Genomic DNA, 16782 nt, shown 5'->3' on the forward strand with positions numbered 1-16782 from the left:
GAAAGAGGGGAGTTGACCAAAGGCATGATGGAAGAGGAAAGTCTTCAGTTATCATATAAAGATGGACAAAGTGAGGCCAAGACAGCCTGGTTCAGTGGTAGCTCTCTTGCCTTTAAGTCAGAAGATTGTGGGTTCAAGCCCCACGTGGGGACTTGGAATCACACAGTCTAAACTGACACTCCAATGCAGTGCTGGGGTATGCTGCATTGTTGGAGGTGCTGTCCTTCAAATGAGAGGTTGAGCCAAGTGACCATCTGCCTGTTCAGGTGGGTGTTAAAGATCCCATGGCGCTATGCGAAAAGAGAAGGGAGTTACTCATAGAGATTTTTGATGAAGTAATGGAGAGGGTGGATGAAGGTAATGCAATTGAGTTTATATGGTTTTTCAAAAGGAGTTTGATAAAGTACCACACTTGTAAGCAAAATAAAAGCCCACAGTATTAAAGGGACAGTGGCAGCATGGATATAGAACCGGCTGGGAGACTGAAAGCAGAGAGTGGTGGTGAACAGTTGTTTTTCTGTCTGGAGGGAAGAGGGCAGTGGTGTCCCCCAGGAATCAGTATAGGGACCACTGCTGTTTTTGAGCTACATAAATGGCCTGGACTTGGGAAAAGGGAGTACAATTTCCTAGTTTGCAGATGACACTATGCTAGGAAGAGTAGTAAACAATGAGGATAGCAGAAGACTGAAAACAGACATAGACAGACTGGTAAAATGGGCTGACATGTGGCAGATGAAATTTAATGTGGAGAAATGGGAAGTGATGCAGTTTGGGAGGAAGAATGAGGAGAGGCAATATAAGCTGATGGTACAATCTTAAAGGGGGTGAAGGAACAGAGAGACCTGGGGGTTCATATAAGTAAATCTTTGATGGTGGCCAAACAGCTGTTAAAAAAGCATACGGGATACTCGGCTTTATAAATAGGGGCATAGAATACAAAAGTCAGGAAGTTATGATGAACCTTTATAAAACACTGGTTAGGCCTCAGCTCGATACTGTGTTCAGTTCTGGGCACCACACTTTAGGAAGGATGTCAAGGCATTGGAGAGAGTGCAAAGGAGATTGACCAGGATGGTACCAGGAATGAGGGACTTCAGTTATCAGGAGAGACGAGAGAAGCCGGGATTATTCTCCTTGGAGCTGAGAAGGTTAAGAGGAGACTTAACAGAAGTTTTCAAAATTATGAGGGGTTTCGAGAGGGTGAACAAGGAGAAATTATTCCCACTGGCGGGTGGGTCGGTAACCCGAGGACACCGATTTAAGATAGTTGTTAAAGAAACAGAGGGGAGATGAGAAGAAATTGTTTCACACAGCGAGTTGTTTGGATCTGGAATGCATTGCCTGAAAGGGGGGGGTGGAGGCCGATTTGATTACAAATTTTAAGAGAGAAGTAGATAATTATTTGGAGAGGACAAGTTTGCAGGGCTATGGGGAGAGCGGGGGAGTGGGATTGATTTGGATAGATCTTTTCAAAGAGCCGACACAGACACGATGGGCCGAATGGCCTCCTTCTGAGCTGTATAATTCTATGATTCTCTCTCCCAGTGTCCTCACCAATATTCCAGTGCCAAACAGGTTAGGTTCAAGTGCTCCAGGACTCTACCCCAGGTCAAGGGCTCTATATGAATGCAAGTTGTTGATGTTGTTGAAGCGAGTTCAGCTACAAGGAGACTCTGCTTATCTCACTTGCACCCTCCTCCCACCAAAGAGGATAGATAAAAACAGACCATTAATTCTGCACTATTTCAGAGGTCAGTCTGAAGATAACAACAACAACAACAACAACAACTTGGATTTATATAGCGCCGGACGGCATCTCAGAGCGCTTCACAGTCACGGATCCCGGGACCGAGCCGGGGGGAGGGGGGGGGGAAGGTGACCAAAGGCGCGGTCAAAAAGAAAGGTCTTCAGCAGAGACCTGAAAATGGGAAGGGAGGGAACGAGACGAAGGGAGTGAGGAAGGCAGTTCCAGAGCCTCGGGGCGTAGTAGCTCAAGGCACAGCCGCCGAGGGTGGAGCGGAGGACTCGGGGGATGATGAGGAGGCCAGACCTGGAGGAACGAAGGCAACAGGTACTGTTTTGAGGAGAGAGGAGGCCAGAGAGGTCGGGGGGTGCAGAGGAGTGCAGGGACTTGAATACAAGGGTGAGGGTCTTGAAGTCGATCCTCTATGGGATAGGCAGCCATTGCAGTCTGGCAAAGACTGGGGTGATCGGGGAGCGGAGTTTCGTGCGGGTGAGAATGCAGGCGGCAGAGTTCTGAATGAGTTGGATTTTATGGATGGTAGTGGAGGGGAGATCAGCGAGGAGGGCTTTGGAGTAGTCCAGCCGAGAGGTACATAGGCATGGACCAGAGTTTCAGCAGCTTTGGTGGAGAGGTATTGGCGGAGACGGGCAATGCGTCGGAGGTGGAAGAAAGCAGTGCTAGTGAGGGACCGGATGTGGGGGAGGAGGGATAATTGGATGTTGAACTTGATGCCTGGGTTGCATACGGGTTCGGAGAGTTTTAGGAGTAGGTCAGGTAGGTGGAGGAGGTGAGAACCGTGAGATTTGAGACGTTGACGAGAGCCGAAGAGAATGGCTTCCATCTTGTCAACGTTCAGCTGAAGGAAGTTTGCGCTCATCCAATCCCTGAGATCTGACAGGCAGAACATCAGGGGACTGGGGGTCGCAAAGAGAGGTGGAAAAATAGAGTTGGTGTCATCTGCATACATGGAAGTGTACCCCATGTCTGCGGATGACATCCCCAAGAGGGAGCATGTAGATCAGAAAGAGGAGGGGGCCAAGGATGGATCCTTGGGGTACCCGCAGGTGATCGGGTGAGAGCGGGAGGAGAAGCCATTTGTGCAGATGTACTGCTGGCGGTTTGTGAGGTAGGACTCGAACCAGGGGAGTGCGGTCCCACTGAGGTGGATGATGGAGGAGAGGCGATGGAGGAGGATGGCGTGATCGACTGTGTCGAACGCGGCGGAGAGGTCCAGGAGGACAAGGAGCAGAGGGAGCCCTGGTCACAGATAGAGAGGATGTCGTTTGTGACTTTCACAAACACAGTCTCTGTACTGTGGGCGGAAACCGGACTGGAGGGGTTCGAAGAAGGAATGGGAGGAGATGTGTGCACGGAGTTGATTGGCAACTCCTGCGATCCCCTCAGGATAAACACGACTGAAACATTGCAAAACTGATATTATTGCTGCCAAGGAGTTTAATTTTCACTGATCCAACATCGCACTCAAAATAAATCAACACCCCTAGAGATTATTAGTGTTTAACAATAATATATGGATTATTATTGTTTATTACAAGGCACTATATCAAATGCAAGGAGAATATTAACACTATTAAAATTGCTCGCTATGAGTCTCCTCTTCGATTGCACCTTTGGGCAACCTCCTATCCTCCCGGCCCTCCACACCTCCCTGATCGCAACCCCCAGTTCGGGTCCAAATTCCCGGGTCCAGCGCCTTGGGACGTCCTCCCGATGTGAAAGGCACTACACACATGTAATTTTGTATTGTATTGTATTGTGTGTGCAGTGGAAAATGCACCAATGTTCACCGACCAACACAAGCCATCCAGAAATCTAAACGCAATCAATTGAAATGCAGCTAGTTTCACGTTGGGGGCCTCCAAAGCCAATAATCTGGACAATCTAAACGGGACTGACGCCAATTTAAATTCAGAGCTAACTTAAGATCCATCGACGTCCTATATTTAATACTCAATGAGACACAAAGTGAAAGATTACCTGCAGGGGATCAAATTTGACCCGTTGAAGCTAATAATGGAAGAGCACTCCGGTGAGGTGAAGAGGGATCAACGAAGCAAGACTCCATGACTGAAAAGATCTCGTAGCTCACTCCTCCGCCTCCTCCCCCAATCCCCTGCGTTTTGATACTGCGCCTCATCGCGTCATCGAGACGCCTCAATGTGCTTCACAGAATATACTGTAAAGCGGATCGACCGTATTTCCTGGGCGAACTGCGGCAGCCCAGTTTGCGCACAGCAATGTCCCACAAACAGCCAATTTGTGACCAATTTTATAGGGGGATTGTTAGCCAGGACACAGAGAGAGAGAGAAAGAGAGAGAGAGACAAACTCCCCTACCTTTTCGAATTGTGCCGTGGGATCATTAATGTCCACGGGACTTCGGTTTAACGTCTCATCCGAAGGACGGCACCTCCGACAATGCAACACGCCCCCCAGCACTGCACTAGAGCGTCAGCTTAGACCATGTGATTTCAAGTCCTGACATGGGATCATTAATGTCCACGGGACTTCGGTTTAACGTCTCATCCGAAGGACGGCACCTCCGACAATGCAACACGCCCCCCAGCACTGCACTAGAGCGTCAGCTTAGACCATGTGATTTCAAGTCCTGACATGGGGGCTTCCCACTGAGCCGGGTTAACACACTCAGCCTTTAACAGGCTTCTCCTTATGAAGCCAAACATAGCAAAACTAGGACGCTCTCTGCTATCATTAAACTTTTCAAGATTTCCCGGACTGGATGAAGCTGATGTGATTATTGAAATAGGCAACACATTTTACAATGGAGGCGCTAACTCATGTAATGAATTTATTCCTCCTTGCAGAGACCGTAGGTCTCCTGACTGGAGATTGCAAATGCTACTGCTGTTCATGAAGAAGGTAAAACAGATGGATCAGTCTTCATTCCCTCCAGTGCACAGAAAGGAGCTGTACGTGATCAAGGGAATGAGATGTGTGCTGAACAGCGAACTGGCAAAGGACAAGAAAACTGACTTCACATTAATAATAATAATAATAATAAATAATAATACTTGCATTTGATATAGCGCTTTTCACGTCGGGAGGACGTCCCAAAGCGCTTCACAGAACACACTGTGAAGTGAATTGACTGTATATTTGTGGGCGAACGCGGCAGCCAATTGCGCACAGCAATGTCCCACAAACAGTCGTGAATTGAGTGACCAAATTATTAGTATTTTTATTTTGAAGGGATTATTAAAGCGATCCAGCAATTGATTAACAACCGGGTGTGCGGAGTAAAGAAACTTGCCTAAGGTTTCTTCCCGCCCCGGGAATCGAACCCAGTTCCTCTCTTTTGCAAAACAAGTGCTCTAACTAATACACTACAGGACTCTTTCATATCACTGAGGTGCTGCTTCGTCTACAGAAATACGTGAAATTCCACAAAGTATGTATTCTTAAATTAATAGGATTAAAGTAAATCCCATATAAGTACTTAGAATAAGCGTCCAACAATTTATCTCAATGGTTAAATCAAAGCTTAATCCCCAACTAATTCACAATCCAACACATCATGTTTAAATAAGACAGGTGTCCTCTCAGGTTGACCATGGTTCTGTGATAGCAATGAATTTGTGTTCCTATAATACTGCCCTAATGACTCCCACAGAACATGCTTTGAAAACCTAAGGAGATTACCCTGGTTATGCGGTGTCCTGTAGCAAAGTGGTTAGAACACTCGCCTCGCAAGCGAGAGGATCCGGGTTCGATCCCGGGAAGGGTATAACTTGAGGCAAGTTTCTTTACCCCACGCGCATTTTACCGAGAAGTAACTAGGAACACGGTTGTTAGTCGATTGGTGGATTTCTTTTCCAGGCTGTAATGAACTCTCAAGAAAATAATAATAATAATAATAATTTGGTCACTCACTCCACTGTGTTTGTGAGACACTGATGTGTGCAATTGGCTGCCACTTTTCGGCCATAAAAATATTCAGTCATTTCATATTACGGTATATTCTGTGAAGCGCTTTGAGATGTGACAACAACGTGATAAGGTGCTACAATAAATGCAAAGCGAATTCGCTAACCACAACACTATACTTATTTTAATCACAATTTCCACATAACATACCAGAAAGCCTTAGACAGACCAAATATGTGGCACAGTATTATTCTACTTAGATAAGTTACAAAATGTGCTTTTTTGACAACAACAGGGCTGGCCTTCACATTAAAATATCCGTTTTTCACACACGTAAAATTCCCAGCGATATTAATTGTTGCAAAGCTTTGCCTTTCTCCCTTTGAACAAGGATCAAGGTTATGAAATACTTTCGAAAAGATTGATGGCTCAGATTCAATGCTCCTTATAAAATATTTATTTCTACCGATTGATTTGGAGTAATTTGTTTTTGTATTGATAATCGATGTATGCCATGGACAAACCCCAGAACAATAAAGCCAATGTAGGAGTATTGTCTTTTATTGGCCTTTTGAAATGTATAATATTAATCATCTTTGCATTTGATATAGCGCCTTGCTTTTGCAAATTGACTACTGAGTTTACCTACGAATACACATTCACCTCACGAGACAGAGATTTCTTGTGAAATATGCTGGGATGTTTTATATTAATAATCCTTGAATTTGATACAGTGCCTTATCACGTCTTCAAGATATCTCAAAGTGTTTCACAGAGTATACTGTAAAGTGAAATGACTGTATGTTTTGTGGGCGAAACGCGGCAGCCAATTGGGCACAGCAGTGTTCCACAAACAGTCGTGGATTGAAGTGACTAATTTATTATATTTTTTAGATAGAATTATTACCCCCAGAAAAGCAATCTGCCAATCAACTAACAACCAGGTTCCAACTTACTGCTAGGTTAACAGAGGCGTGTGGAGGTAGGGTAGTAAATAGTGAGGAGGACTGTAACCAACTGTAAGCAGACATTCCCAGAATGGTGGAATGGGCTGACATGTGGCAGATGGATTTCAATGGTGATAAGTGTGAGGTGATACACTTAGGGAGGAAAAATGATAGGAGGCCATATAGACTTGGAGCTCAATCTTAAGGGGGTGAACGTACAGAGAGATCTGGGTGTTCAAGTAAGCGATTCATTAAAGGTAGCGGGGCAGGTAGATAAGGCAGTAAAAAAGGCATTTGGTGTACTGAGCTTTATTAGTAGGGGCATAGAGTATAAGAGTAGGGGTTATGGTTAATCTGTACAAAACACTGGTTAGGCCTCAGCTGGAGTACTGTGTCCAGTTCTGGGCACCTTACTTCAGGAAGGACATTAAGGCACTGGAAAGGGTGCAGAGAAGATTCACGAGAATGATACCAGGAATGGGGAACCTTAGCTATGAGGACAGTGGAGAAGTTAGGACTTTTCCCATTAGAGCAGAGAAGGTTACGCGGGGACCTGATAGAGGTCTTCAAGATCATGAAAGGTTTCGACAGGCGAGATAAGGAAAAGCTGTTTCCTCTGGTAGGTGTGTCTGTGACCCGTGGTCACAGTCTTAAGATATCTACCAAAAGAAGCAGAGGGGAGGTTAGAAGAAATGTTTTCACTCAGCGAGTTGTTCGAATTTGGAATGATCCGCCCGAAAGGGCAGTGAAGTCCGATTCGATAACAGCTTTTAAGAGAGAACTGGATAGGTATCTGGGGAAGACGGGTTTGCAGGGTTATGGGGAGAAAGCTGGTGATTGGGGTCAGTGAAAGTGACGCTCTGTCAAAGAGCCGCACAGACTCGATGGGTCGAATGGCCTCCTTCTGTGCCGTAACATTCTATGAATCTAAAATCTATGGAGTAAGGAAACTTGCCTAAGGTTTCACCCTGCCTGGGAATCGAACCCAGGTCTCTCGCTTGCGAGGCGAGTGCTCTAACCACTGAGCTGCAGGTCTTCAGAATCCTGTAGTTCAGATAAAACATGGTTCTGAGTATAATCTTATTCGCAGTATAATCTTATACTCAGGTAGCACGGTTTGAAAAACTGCACCTACTCACCTGAAGCAAAGCTTCCAACAACAAGCTGAACAGGACAAAATTAACAATAATCCTTGCATTTGATGTAGTGTTTTATCACCTCTTTGATATTTCAAAGCGTCCCCCAGCGCTGCATCAGAGTGTCAGCTTAGACCATGTGATTCCAAGCCCTGACGTGGGGATTGAACCCACAACCTTCTAACTCAAGAGGCGAGAGTTTTAACGACTGAGTCAGGCTGACACCGACACAAATACCAAATACAGGTTCTTACTGCGAGGGAAGTGTGGTGGGTTGTCATTGACGTCGCTGAGGGTCACGGTGACTGATGTGGTTCCCGACAATCCTCCCATCTGCCCCACCATGTCCTTGGCCTGTATGACCAAGAGGTAGTGGTCCTTGGCTTCTCTGTCCATGTTGGGCAGAGCAGTCCTGATTATTCCTGAAAGACACGTGTAGAAAGGATTGGTCACAGGTCTGGCGATGCTTAACAACAATGCTTACATTTGATGTAGCGCCTCATCACGTCGTTCAACGTCTCAAAGCGCTTCACAGAATACACTGTAACGTGGAGTGACTGTGTATTTTGTGGGTGAATCGTGTGGCAACCACTTGCGCACAGCAGTGTCCCACAAACAGCCGTGGATTGAAGTGACAAAATTATTATTATTATTTGTTTTTGAAGGGATTATTACCCCCACCCCCCCCCCACCCCCACCCCGGAAAATGCTTACTGCTAGGTAAACAGAGGCGTGAGGAGTAAGGAAATTTGCCTAACGTTTCAGCCTGCCCAGGAATGAAACCCAGGTCTTCTCGCTTGCGAGGCGAGTGCTCTAACCACTGAGCTACAGGAATCCACATGTATATCCTTATATAAATATATATAATGGCATTCACAGCGTCTGCTGTGCACTACAGCTCCGAGTGCTAAGTGCTGTCATATTATCGCATGTGCTGCCAAAAGAGTGCTAATAATCTCTCCAAAGCAGTAAATGGCTGCACGCAGTAGAGTGAGAAACATGCAGTTCGAAACTTGTTTTTTTTCCCCCCGTTTAGATGAAATGATTAAAAACAAATTAGTGCCAAGAATTCAATATTGAAGTGCTGTTCCAGGCTCTAAGCAGAAAGTGTTGAGAGACACAACCTTGTCTACAGCAGGAATCACAATTTCTCACAGCGCCTTGGAGTGCAATTCGCACATTTATGAGTCTCGCTGGATTTCACCTCCATCTTATTAGGAAACCACGATGTGTCAGCCAAGAACAGCGAGCGAGAGCAATTTATTTTTGGTCAGCCGGGTGTCGGAAACATGCAGAAACCCATCACCGTTGCTTAAGAGCATCCAAACCAAACTGAGAGTTCCATACAATCCACCTACGCACGGTGTAGATAGATTGTTGGAACGAAACACACACTCTCTCTCTCTCTCTCTCTCTCCCTGGAGGGCCACATCCTGCTGACCTTATTAATAATAATAATAATCCTAGCATCACGTCTTCAAGGCGTCTCGAAGAACTTCACAGAATATACTGTAAAATGAATTGACTGTATATTTTTGTGGGCGAAATATTTTTGGGGGGTGACAAAACTTCCGGAAAGTATTAGGCACAGGTTGGCAGGAACCAAGGCTTGGGGGGACCTCAGAGTGTGCGTTGGGGTAACTGCTGGAGTTTAACCACCTAAAACCGCGTAGCTTGCCATTGATAGCGCTGTCTGACAAGCTTTCCCGCTGCTTGTCCAGCGAGGACAAACAGTCTCTGGCTCACTGACAGCACCTTGCGAATATTTTTTTTGAAGCAAAGAATTATGACCTCAAAGCAAAACACAGGGCTAACAAGTTCTTTCAGCGAAGCAGTTCCTACACGGTAACAATCCCCCGCCCCCCCCCCCCCCCACCCCGCCACCCCAAATAATAATAATAATTCCACACAACTGTCATTGCACCTTTTGAGTCGGGAGTGACGTCTCAAAAAGTTTTGCAGGATGTACTGTAAAGTGTAGTGACTTTGTATTATGCAGTCAAACAGTTGCACACTCAATGTTCCACAAACAGCAATGGATTTGAGGGATAGTTGGCCAGGGCACCGGGAGAGAGAAACTCCCTTGTCTTTTCGAATAGCGCCACGGGATCTTTAACGTCAACAACAACAACAAGATTCCATTTATAAAGCGCCTTTCACGTCAGGAGGACGTCCCAAGGCGCTGCACAGTTGGGTCATGACCCGAGCAGGGGGAAATGGTCAGGGTGAGGGGAGGGAAGGGAGGGAGCGAGGAGGGGGGAAATGGTCAGGGTGAGGGGAGGGAAGGGAGGGAGCGAGGAGGGGGGAAATGGTCAGGGTGAGGGGAGGGAAGGGAGGGAGCGAGGAGGGGGGAAATGGTCAGGGTGAGGGGAGGGAAGGGAGGGAGCGAGGAGGGGGAAGAGAGTCGAGAGGGGAGCTGAAGGTACGGTCAAAGAGAAAGGTTTTGAGACCGGCCTTGAAGGAGGAAAGGGAGGAAGCGGCGAAGGCACTGGGGGATGGAGTTCCAGAGCCTGGGGGCTGAGAGGCTGAAGGCCCGACCACCGATGGTAGGGCGGTTGGGGCGGGGGATGTGGAGCAGACCGGAGCCAGAGGAACGGAGGGTACGGGCAGGTAGGTAGGGGGATAGTAGGTTGGAGAGGTAGGAGGGAGCGAGGCCATGAATGGCCTTATAGGTGAGGATGAGGATCTTGAAATCAAACGTCCACCTGAACCAGCAAACGGGACCATTGGTTTAACATCTCATCTGAAGGACGGCATCTCCAACAGTGTAAGACACCCCCAGTACTGCATTGGAGAGTTGGGTTGACTATGCCCCCCCATGTCGGGACTTGGACCCACAATGTTCTGGCTCAGGGGCGAGATTGCTACCATTGAGCCCCTTTACACCATACACACACTCTCTTCCATTATTGATGGTCATCACCTGTCTTTGGCTCCACAGAGAAGTATGGTTGTCCCTGAAGGATGCTGTAAATCACCCTGGCACTGCTCCCATAGGTGGGATCATCAGCGTCGGTGGCTGTCACCTGGAGCACAGAGGTTCCTGCACAGAACACAGCAGAACACATGGTAAATTGTATCAATAATGACAATAATCTGACAAAAGGTCATCAACCTGAAACGTTAAATAATTTTCCTCTCTCCGTAGATGCTGCCTGACCCGCCGAGTGTTCCCAGCGGCTTCTGTTTTTTATAATAATCCTTGCATTTGATATAGCGCCTCATCACGTCCTTGAGACTTCCCTATTTTGTGGGCGAAATGAAGCAAAAATTGCGCACAGCAGTGTCCACTAACAGTCATGGATTGAGTGACCAAATGATTTTATTTATTTATTTATTTATTTTGGAAGGGATTATTATCCCCGGAGACTGATCTGCCAATCGACTAACAACTGGGTTCCTGCTTACTGCTGGTAAATGGAGGCGTGTGGAGTAAGGAAACTTGCCTAAGGTTCGCTTCCCCACTGGGATTCGAACCCAAGTCCTCTCGCTTGCGAGGCGAGTGCTCTAACCAGTACGGAACGGGTCTCAATGACAAGAACCCACTGTTTTTGACACGGCGCCTTTCACAACAGGAGGACGTCTCGAAGTGCTTTGGTACTGTCACTGCACATTTGTGGATTCTTGGCCAGGATACCGAGAGAGATCGCAGTTTAACCTCTCATCTAAAGGACGGCACTACTGACAATGTATCGCATCCCTCAGCGCTGCACTGGAATGTCAGTCTGGACTGTACCAGCTCAAAGTCTTGACGTGAGACTTCAACAACAACAACAAATTGCATTTATACAGCGCCTTTCACTTCGGGAGGACGTCCCAAGGCTCTGGACGATGAGAGGTTTACATCCGAGATGCGGGTTGGGATCAGAGAGGAGGGGGTGAAGGGTAAGGGGGGGGGAGGGAAGGGGGCTATGGGGGTGGAGGGAAGATGACACACAACGATTTTCACAAGCTTCCATCACACCAGCCTTCTTCCATTCTGCTAAAATGCATTTTAACTATAAATAATAATAATCCTTAATAATCCTTGCATTTGATATAGCGCTTTTCACATCGGGAGGATGTCCCAAAGCGCTTCACAGAACACACTGTAAAGTGAATTGACTGTATATTTGTGGGCGAACGCGGCAGCCAATTGCGCACAGCAATGTCCCACAAACAGTCATGGATTGAAAATGACCAATTTTATTATTGTTTTTGGTTTTGGAGGGATTATTATTAGGCTCTGTGTGGAGTAAGGAAACTTGCCCAAGGTTTCGCCCTCTGCCTGGAATTGAACTCAGGTCTCTCGCTTGCAAAGCAAGTGCTCTAACCACTGAGCTACAGGACTCCATAAATGACACAATTAGGTCCTAACTAATAGGAAATTCCATTAGGAAGATACAGCAAAAGAAATTGTTATCCTTAGGAACCCCCAGTGAGTCTCTCGCTGCAAGAAACATAGCGAATCAGTCCATCTGGATCAGTCATCACGTTACACCATGAAATCGATGCAACTTGTGAGCTGACATGTTCGTGTTTTATTGAATAGGCATCGCAATATAATCATATTAATCCTTGCATTTGATATAGCGCCTTATCACGGTGTCGAGGCATCTCAAAGCACTTCGCAGAATATACTATAAACTGAATTGACTGCATATTTTGTGGGTGAAACGTGGCAGCCAATTGCGCACAGCAGTGTCCCACAAACACTCATGCATTGAGTGACCAAACTTCTATTTTTATTTTGAAGGGTTTATTACCCACGGAAAGCCAATCGACTAACAGCCAGGTTCCTACTTATTGCTAGGTAAACAGAGACGTGTGGAAAAAGGAAACTTGCCTAAAGTTTCGCCCTACTCAGGAATCGAACCCGGGTCCTCTCGCTTGCGAGGCGAGTGCTCTAAATTCTACGCTACAGGACTCCATGAATATGCAGATACAATTCACTTAAGTAGACAGATACATTAATATTATTTGGGGGAATTGTTGCCAGGTTACCAGGAGAGAGATAAATCTCAGCTTAACATCTCATCCGAAGAATGGTATCTCAGGGGTGAGGAATGCACAAAGGATTGCAGGTTTATCCCTGATCTCAAGTCTCCGCTAATCTGATCAGAGCCAGTGACCATGTGGAGTGAAGGAGAATTGGAGGACAGATGCCCTACCAGGCACATTTATACATCCTGGCTGCCACTCCAACAGTGGCACAAACAGAAAACCTGGCAATACATTGAGCTCTGCCCTACTTGGCCAGGGCAGGTGGTGGGATGGAGCGGAGAGGATGGAGAGGGGAGCAAATAAGGTGACAATTTGGGAAGGGAAACCCAATGTTCAAAAAAACTGATAGAATCGATTGTATGTTTAAAGGAATCTGTTATTGTTGTGAATTATTAAGCATTATTGTAAAGCTTTGTGTTATGGAACAATAATATTAATCATTACATTTTATACACTGCCTTACCACGCAGTCAAATAGCTCAAAGCACGTGCCAGAGGTACTGTTAAGTTGATTGACTGTAAATTTTGTGGACGGTACTCGGTAGCCAATTGGGCACAGCAGTGTCCCACAAACAGCCATGAATTGAGTGACCAATTTTATTTGGAGGATTGTTGGCCAGGACACCGGGAGAGAGAAACTCTTTTCAAATATTCCCAAGGGATCTTGAACATCCACCTGAACAGGCAGACAGGACCTCGGTTTAACACCTCATTCGAAGGATGGCACCTCCAACAATGCAGCACTCCCCCAAGACTGCATTAGAGGGCCAACTTAGAGTATATGATTCAAATTCCCGACGTGGGGCTTGAACCCACAACCTTCTGACTCAGAGGCGAGAACATTACCAACTGAGCCAAGCTGACACCTACAAATGCAGCTCTGACTGGTAATAATTTTATGGCTCAACAGCTTAAACCTTAATGAACACTTATATAATAAGACACGCTTATTGATATGTCTGGATTTACAGCTGGCTGTGTGATTCTGAATGTCTATTCAAGCAACATAAGAACAATGAAATTACACCCTTTGAACAGATTGATATTGTAACCTTTCCAAGTTTTTCACTGAAAGGAGACTGTGCCTTTTTTCGCCGTGCATTGGTGAGATGTTTGAAAGAAGTAGACAGACAAAGCCTTGGGTGCCTATTTATCTGCCCGTACCCTCCGTTCCTCTGGCTCCGGTCTGCTCCACATCCCCCGCCCCAACCGCCCTACCATCGGTGGCCGAGCCTTCAGCCTCTCAGCCCCGAGGCTCTGGAACTCCATCCCCCAGTGCCTTCGCCGCTTCTCCCTTTCCTCCTTCAAGGCCGGTCTCAAGACCTTTCTCTTTGACCGTGCCTTCAGCTCCCCTCTCGACTCTCTACCCCCTCCTCGCTCCCTCCCTTCCCTCCCGTCACCTGACCATTTCCCCCCTCCTCGCTCCCTCCCTTCTCTCCCCTCACCCTAACCATTTCCCCCCTCCTCGCTCCCTCCCTTCCCTCCCCTCACCCTGACCATTTCCCCCCTCCTTGCTCCCTCCCTTCTCTCCCCTCACCCTGACCATTTCCCCCCTGCTCGAGTCCCGACCCAACTGTCCAGCGCCTTGGGACGTCCTCCCGACGTGAAAGGCGCTCTATAAATGAAATCTTGTTGTTGTTGGGTGCTTGATGTAAATTTGGGGAAAGAAATAATGGTAATAATAATCCTTGCATTTGATATAGTGCCTTATCAGGTCGTCGAGACATTTCAAAGCGCTTTACAGGATATGCAAAAGTGGATTGATGATGTATATTGTGAGTGAAAGGTGCAGGTCGATTGCAACAGCAGTGTCCCACACACAGCCATGGAGACAGTGACCAATTTTATTTGGGGGATTGTTAACCAGGATACTGAGAGAGAGAGCGAAACTTCCTTCTCTTTTCGATAATAATATCCCCGTGGAGTCCTGTAGCTCAGTGGTTAGAGCACTCGCTTTGCAAGTGAGAGACCTGAGTTCAATCCCCGGCAGGTCAGGGTGAAACCTTGGGCAAGTTTCCTTACTCCACACAGAGCCTAATAATAATCCCTCCAAAACCAAAACAATAATAAATTGGTCATTTTCAATCTACGACTGTTTGTGGGACATTGCTGTGCACAATTGGCTGCTGCGTTCGCCCACAAATATACAGTCAATTCACTTTACAGTGTGTTCTGTGAAGCGCTTTGGGATGTCCTCCCGACATGAAAAGCGCTATATCAAATGCAAGGATTATTATTATTAGTAGTATCTTTAATATCCACCTGAACAGGCAGATGGGACCTCGGTTTAACATTTCATCCAAACGACGGCACCTCCGACAATGAAACACACTGCATTGGAGTGTCAGCTTTGACAATGTGATTCCAAGTCCCAATGTCCCAAGTCCCCCCCACACACACAAACACACACGCTCACACACACACATACAAAGTCTTCACTTTCAGGAATTTTTTACTCCCGGAGTAAGGAAACTTGCTTGAGGTTTCTCCCCGCCCGGGAATCGAACCTGGGTCGTCTCGCTTGCGAGGCGAGTGCTCTAACACCTCAGCTACACGAATGCACTACCCGCTAAGCTATGACATGAAAGAGAAGCATTATAGCAGCACAAGTTTCTGATCTCACTCACCCACGGGGGACATTTCAGGGATACTGGTCACATAGGGACCGTCCAGAAACTGGGGCTCATTGTCGTTGATGTCCTGTATCTTGACGATGAATTCGGACTGGGGCTCAACGGGTTTATTTGTCAGCTTATCCACAGCCTGGGCCCTCAGCGTGTAATAGGCCTGCTCCTCCCGGTCCAGGCGCTTGGTGGCGTGAATGTCTCCTGTGATTTCGTCGATGGTGAAGATGGAACCGGCTCCTTCTCCCGACAGCACGTACTTGATGGAGTCGTCGCCTCGATCGGCGTCCGAGTGAAGCTGGCGAGAGACAAACCCAGGCTTGAGACTCAACACAACAACAACAACAACATGCCTCGACGACAAAGACAAACGAGTGCTGTTGCGTATTAGTTAGAGCACTCGGATTCGATTCCCGGGCAGGGCGAAACCCTCGGCAAGTTACCCATTACTCCACACGCCTCGGTTTGCCCAGCAGTGAGTAGGAACCTGGTTGTTAGTCGATTGGGGGAATCGCTTTCCAGGGATAAATAATTCCTCCAAAAAAATATTTGTTGACTCCATCCATGAGTGTTTGTGGGACGCTGCTGTGTGCAATTGGCTGCCACTTTGCAGTTTATTCTGTGAAGCGCTTTGAGACGTCTCAGCGACGTGATGAAGTTCCATACCAAATGCAAGGATTATTATTATTTTAAACACCGATATCATAAGCAAGGGCACAAATACAAGGCAGCCAGCGGTAGATCTAAAAGGGAGTTTAGGAGGAACTACTTCACACAGAGGCTGGTGAGAATGTGGAACTCACTGCCAGAGTCGGTTCAAGCAAAATGTTCAAGCAAAAGGATTATTATTATTATTATTATTATAGGCACAGTCGAGACCCAGCCCCATCTATAAGCGTTTAACTCTTAATTGTCATCTTGAGTATGAGAGTATGAGATTAAAGTTAGCGTTAATCTTGTAAAGGAGTTGGAAGATGCTGAAAAGAGTACTGAACTTTGCTATCAAGCCACCAAACAATCCACAATACAATACAAAATTACATTTGTAAAGCGCCTTTCACGTTGGGAGGACGTCCCAAGGCACTGGACAGTCAGGGATTAGAACCCAAGCGTGGGGGAGGGTTGGGATCAGGGAGGGTAGGAGGGTGGCCGAAAGCTCGGTCAAAGCTGAGGGTTTTGAGACGTGGCTTGAAGGAGGCGAGGGAGGGAGCGAGGTGAAGGGAATGTGGGATGGAGTTCCAGAGGTTGGGGGCAGAGAGGCTGAAGGCCTGACCGCTGATGGTGGGGCGGGCCGGGCGGGAGACATGGAGCAGGCCAGAGCCTGCTGAGCGGAGGGAGCGGACAGGCTGATAAGGGGTTAGCAGGTCAGAGAGATTGGAGAGGCCAAGGCCACGGAGAACCTTGAAGGCGAGAACGAGAATTTTGAATTGTATCCTCTGAGAG

The 16782-nt window shown here is 47.0% G+C and overlaps 1 protein-coding gene across 1 annotated transcript in view; it reads right to left on the reverse strand.

Moving 5' to 3' along the window:
• Nucleotides 1-16782, reverse strand: part of LOC103179649 (cadherin-7) — a 54071-nt gene that overhangs the window by 16259 nt on the left and 21030 nt on the right. Inside the window, exons 3-5 of the mRNA XM_042332323.1 lie at nucleotides 15343-15637; nucleotides 10656-10775; nucleotides 7987-8154 (exon numbers count right to left, since the gene is read on the reverse strand). Coding sequence (XP_042188257.1) covers nucleotides 7987-8154; nucleotides 10656-10775; nucleotides 15343-15637 — 583 coding nt within the window. The remainder of the gene's footprint in view (nucleotides 1-7986; nucleotides 8155-10655; nucleotides 10776-15342; nucleotides 15638-16782) is intronic.

The sequence above is a fragment of the Callorhinchus milii genome, unplaced genomic scaffold (assembly GCF_018977255.1).
Source record: "Callorhinchus milii isolate IMCB2004 unplaced genomic scaffold, IMCB_Cmil_1.0 Scaffold2, whole genome shotgun sequence".
NCBI classification, from domain to species: Eukaryota; Metazoa; Chordata; class Chondrichthyes; order Chimaeriformes; family Callorhinchidae; genus Callorhinchus; species Callorhinchus milii.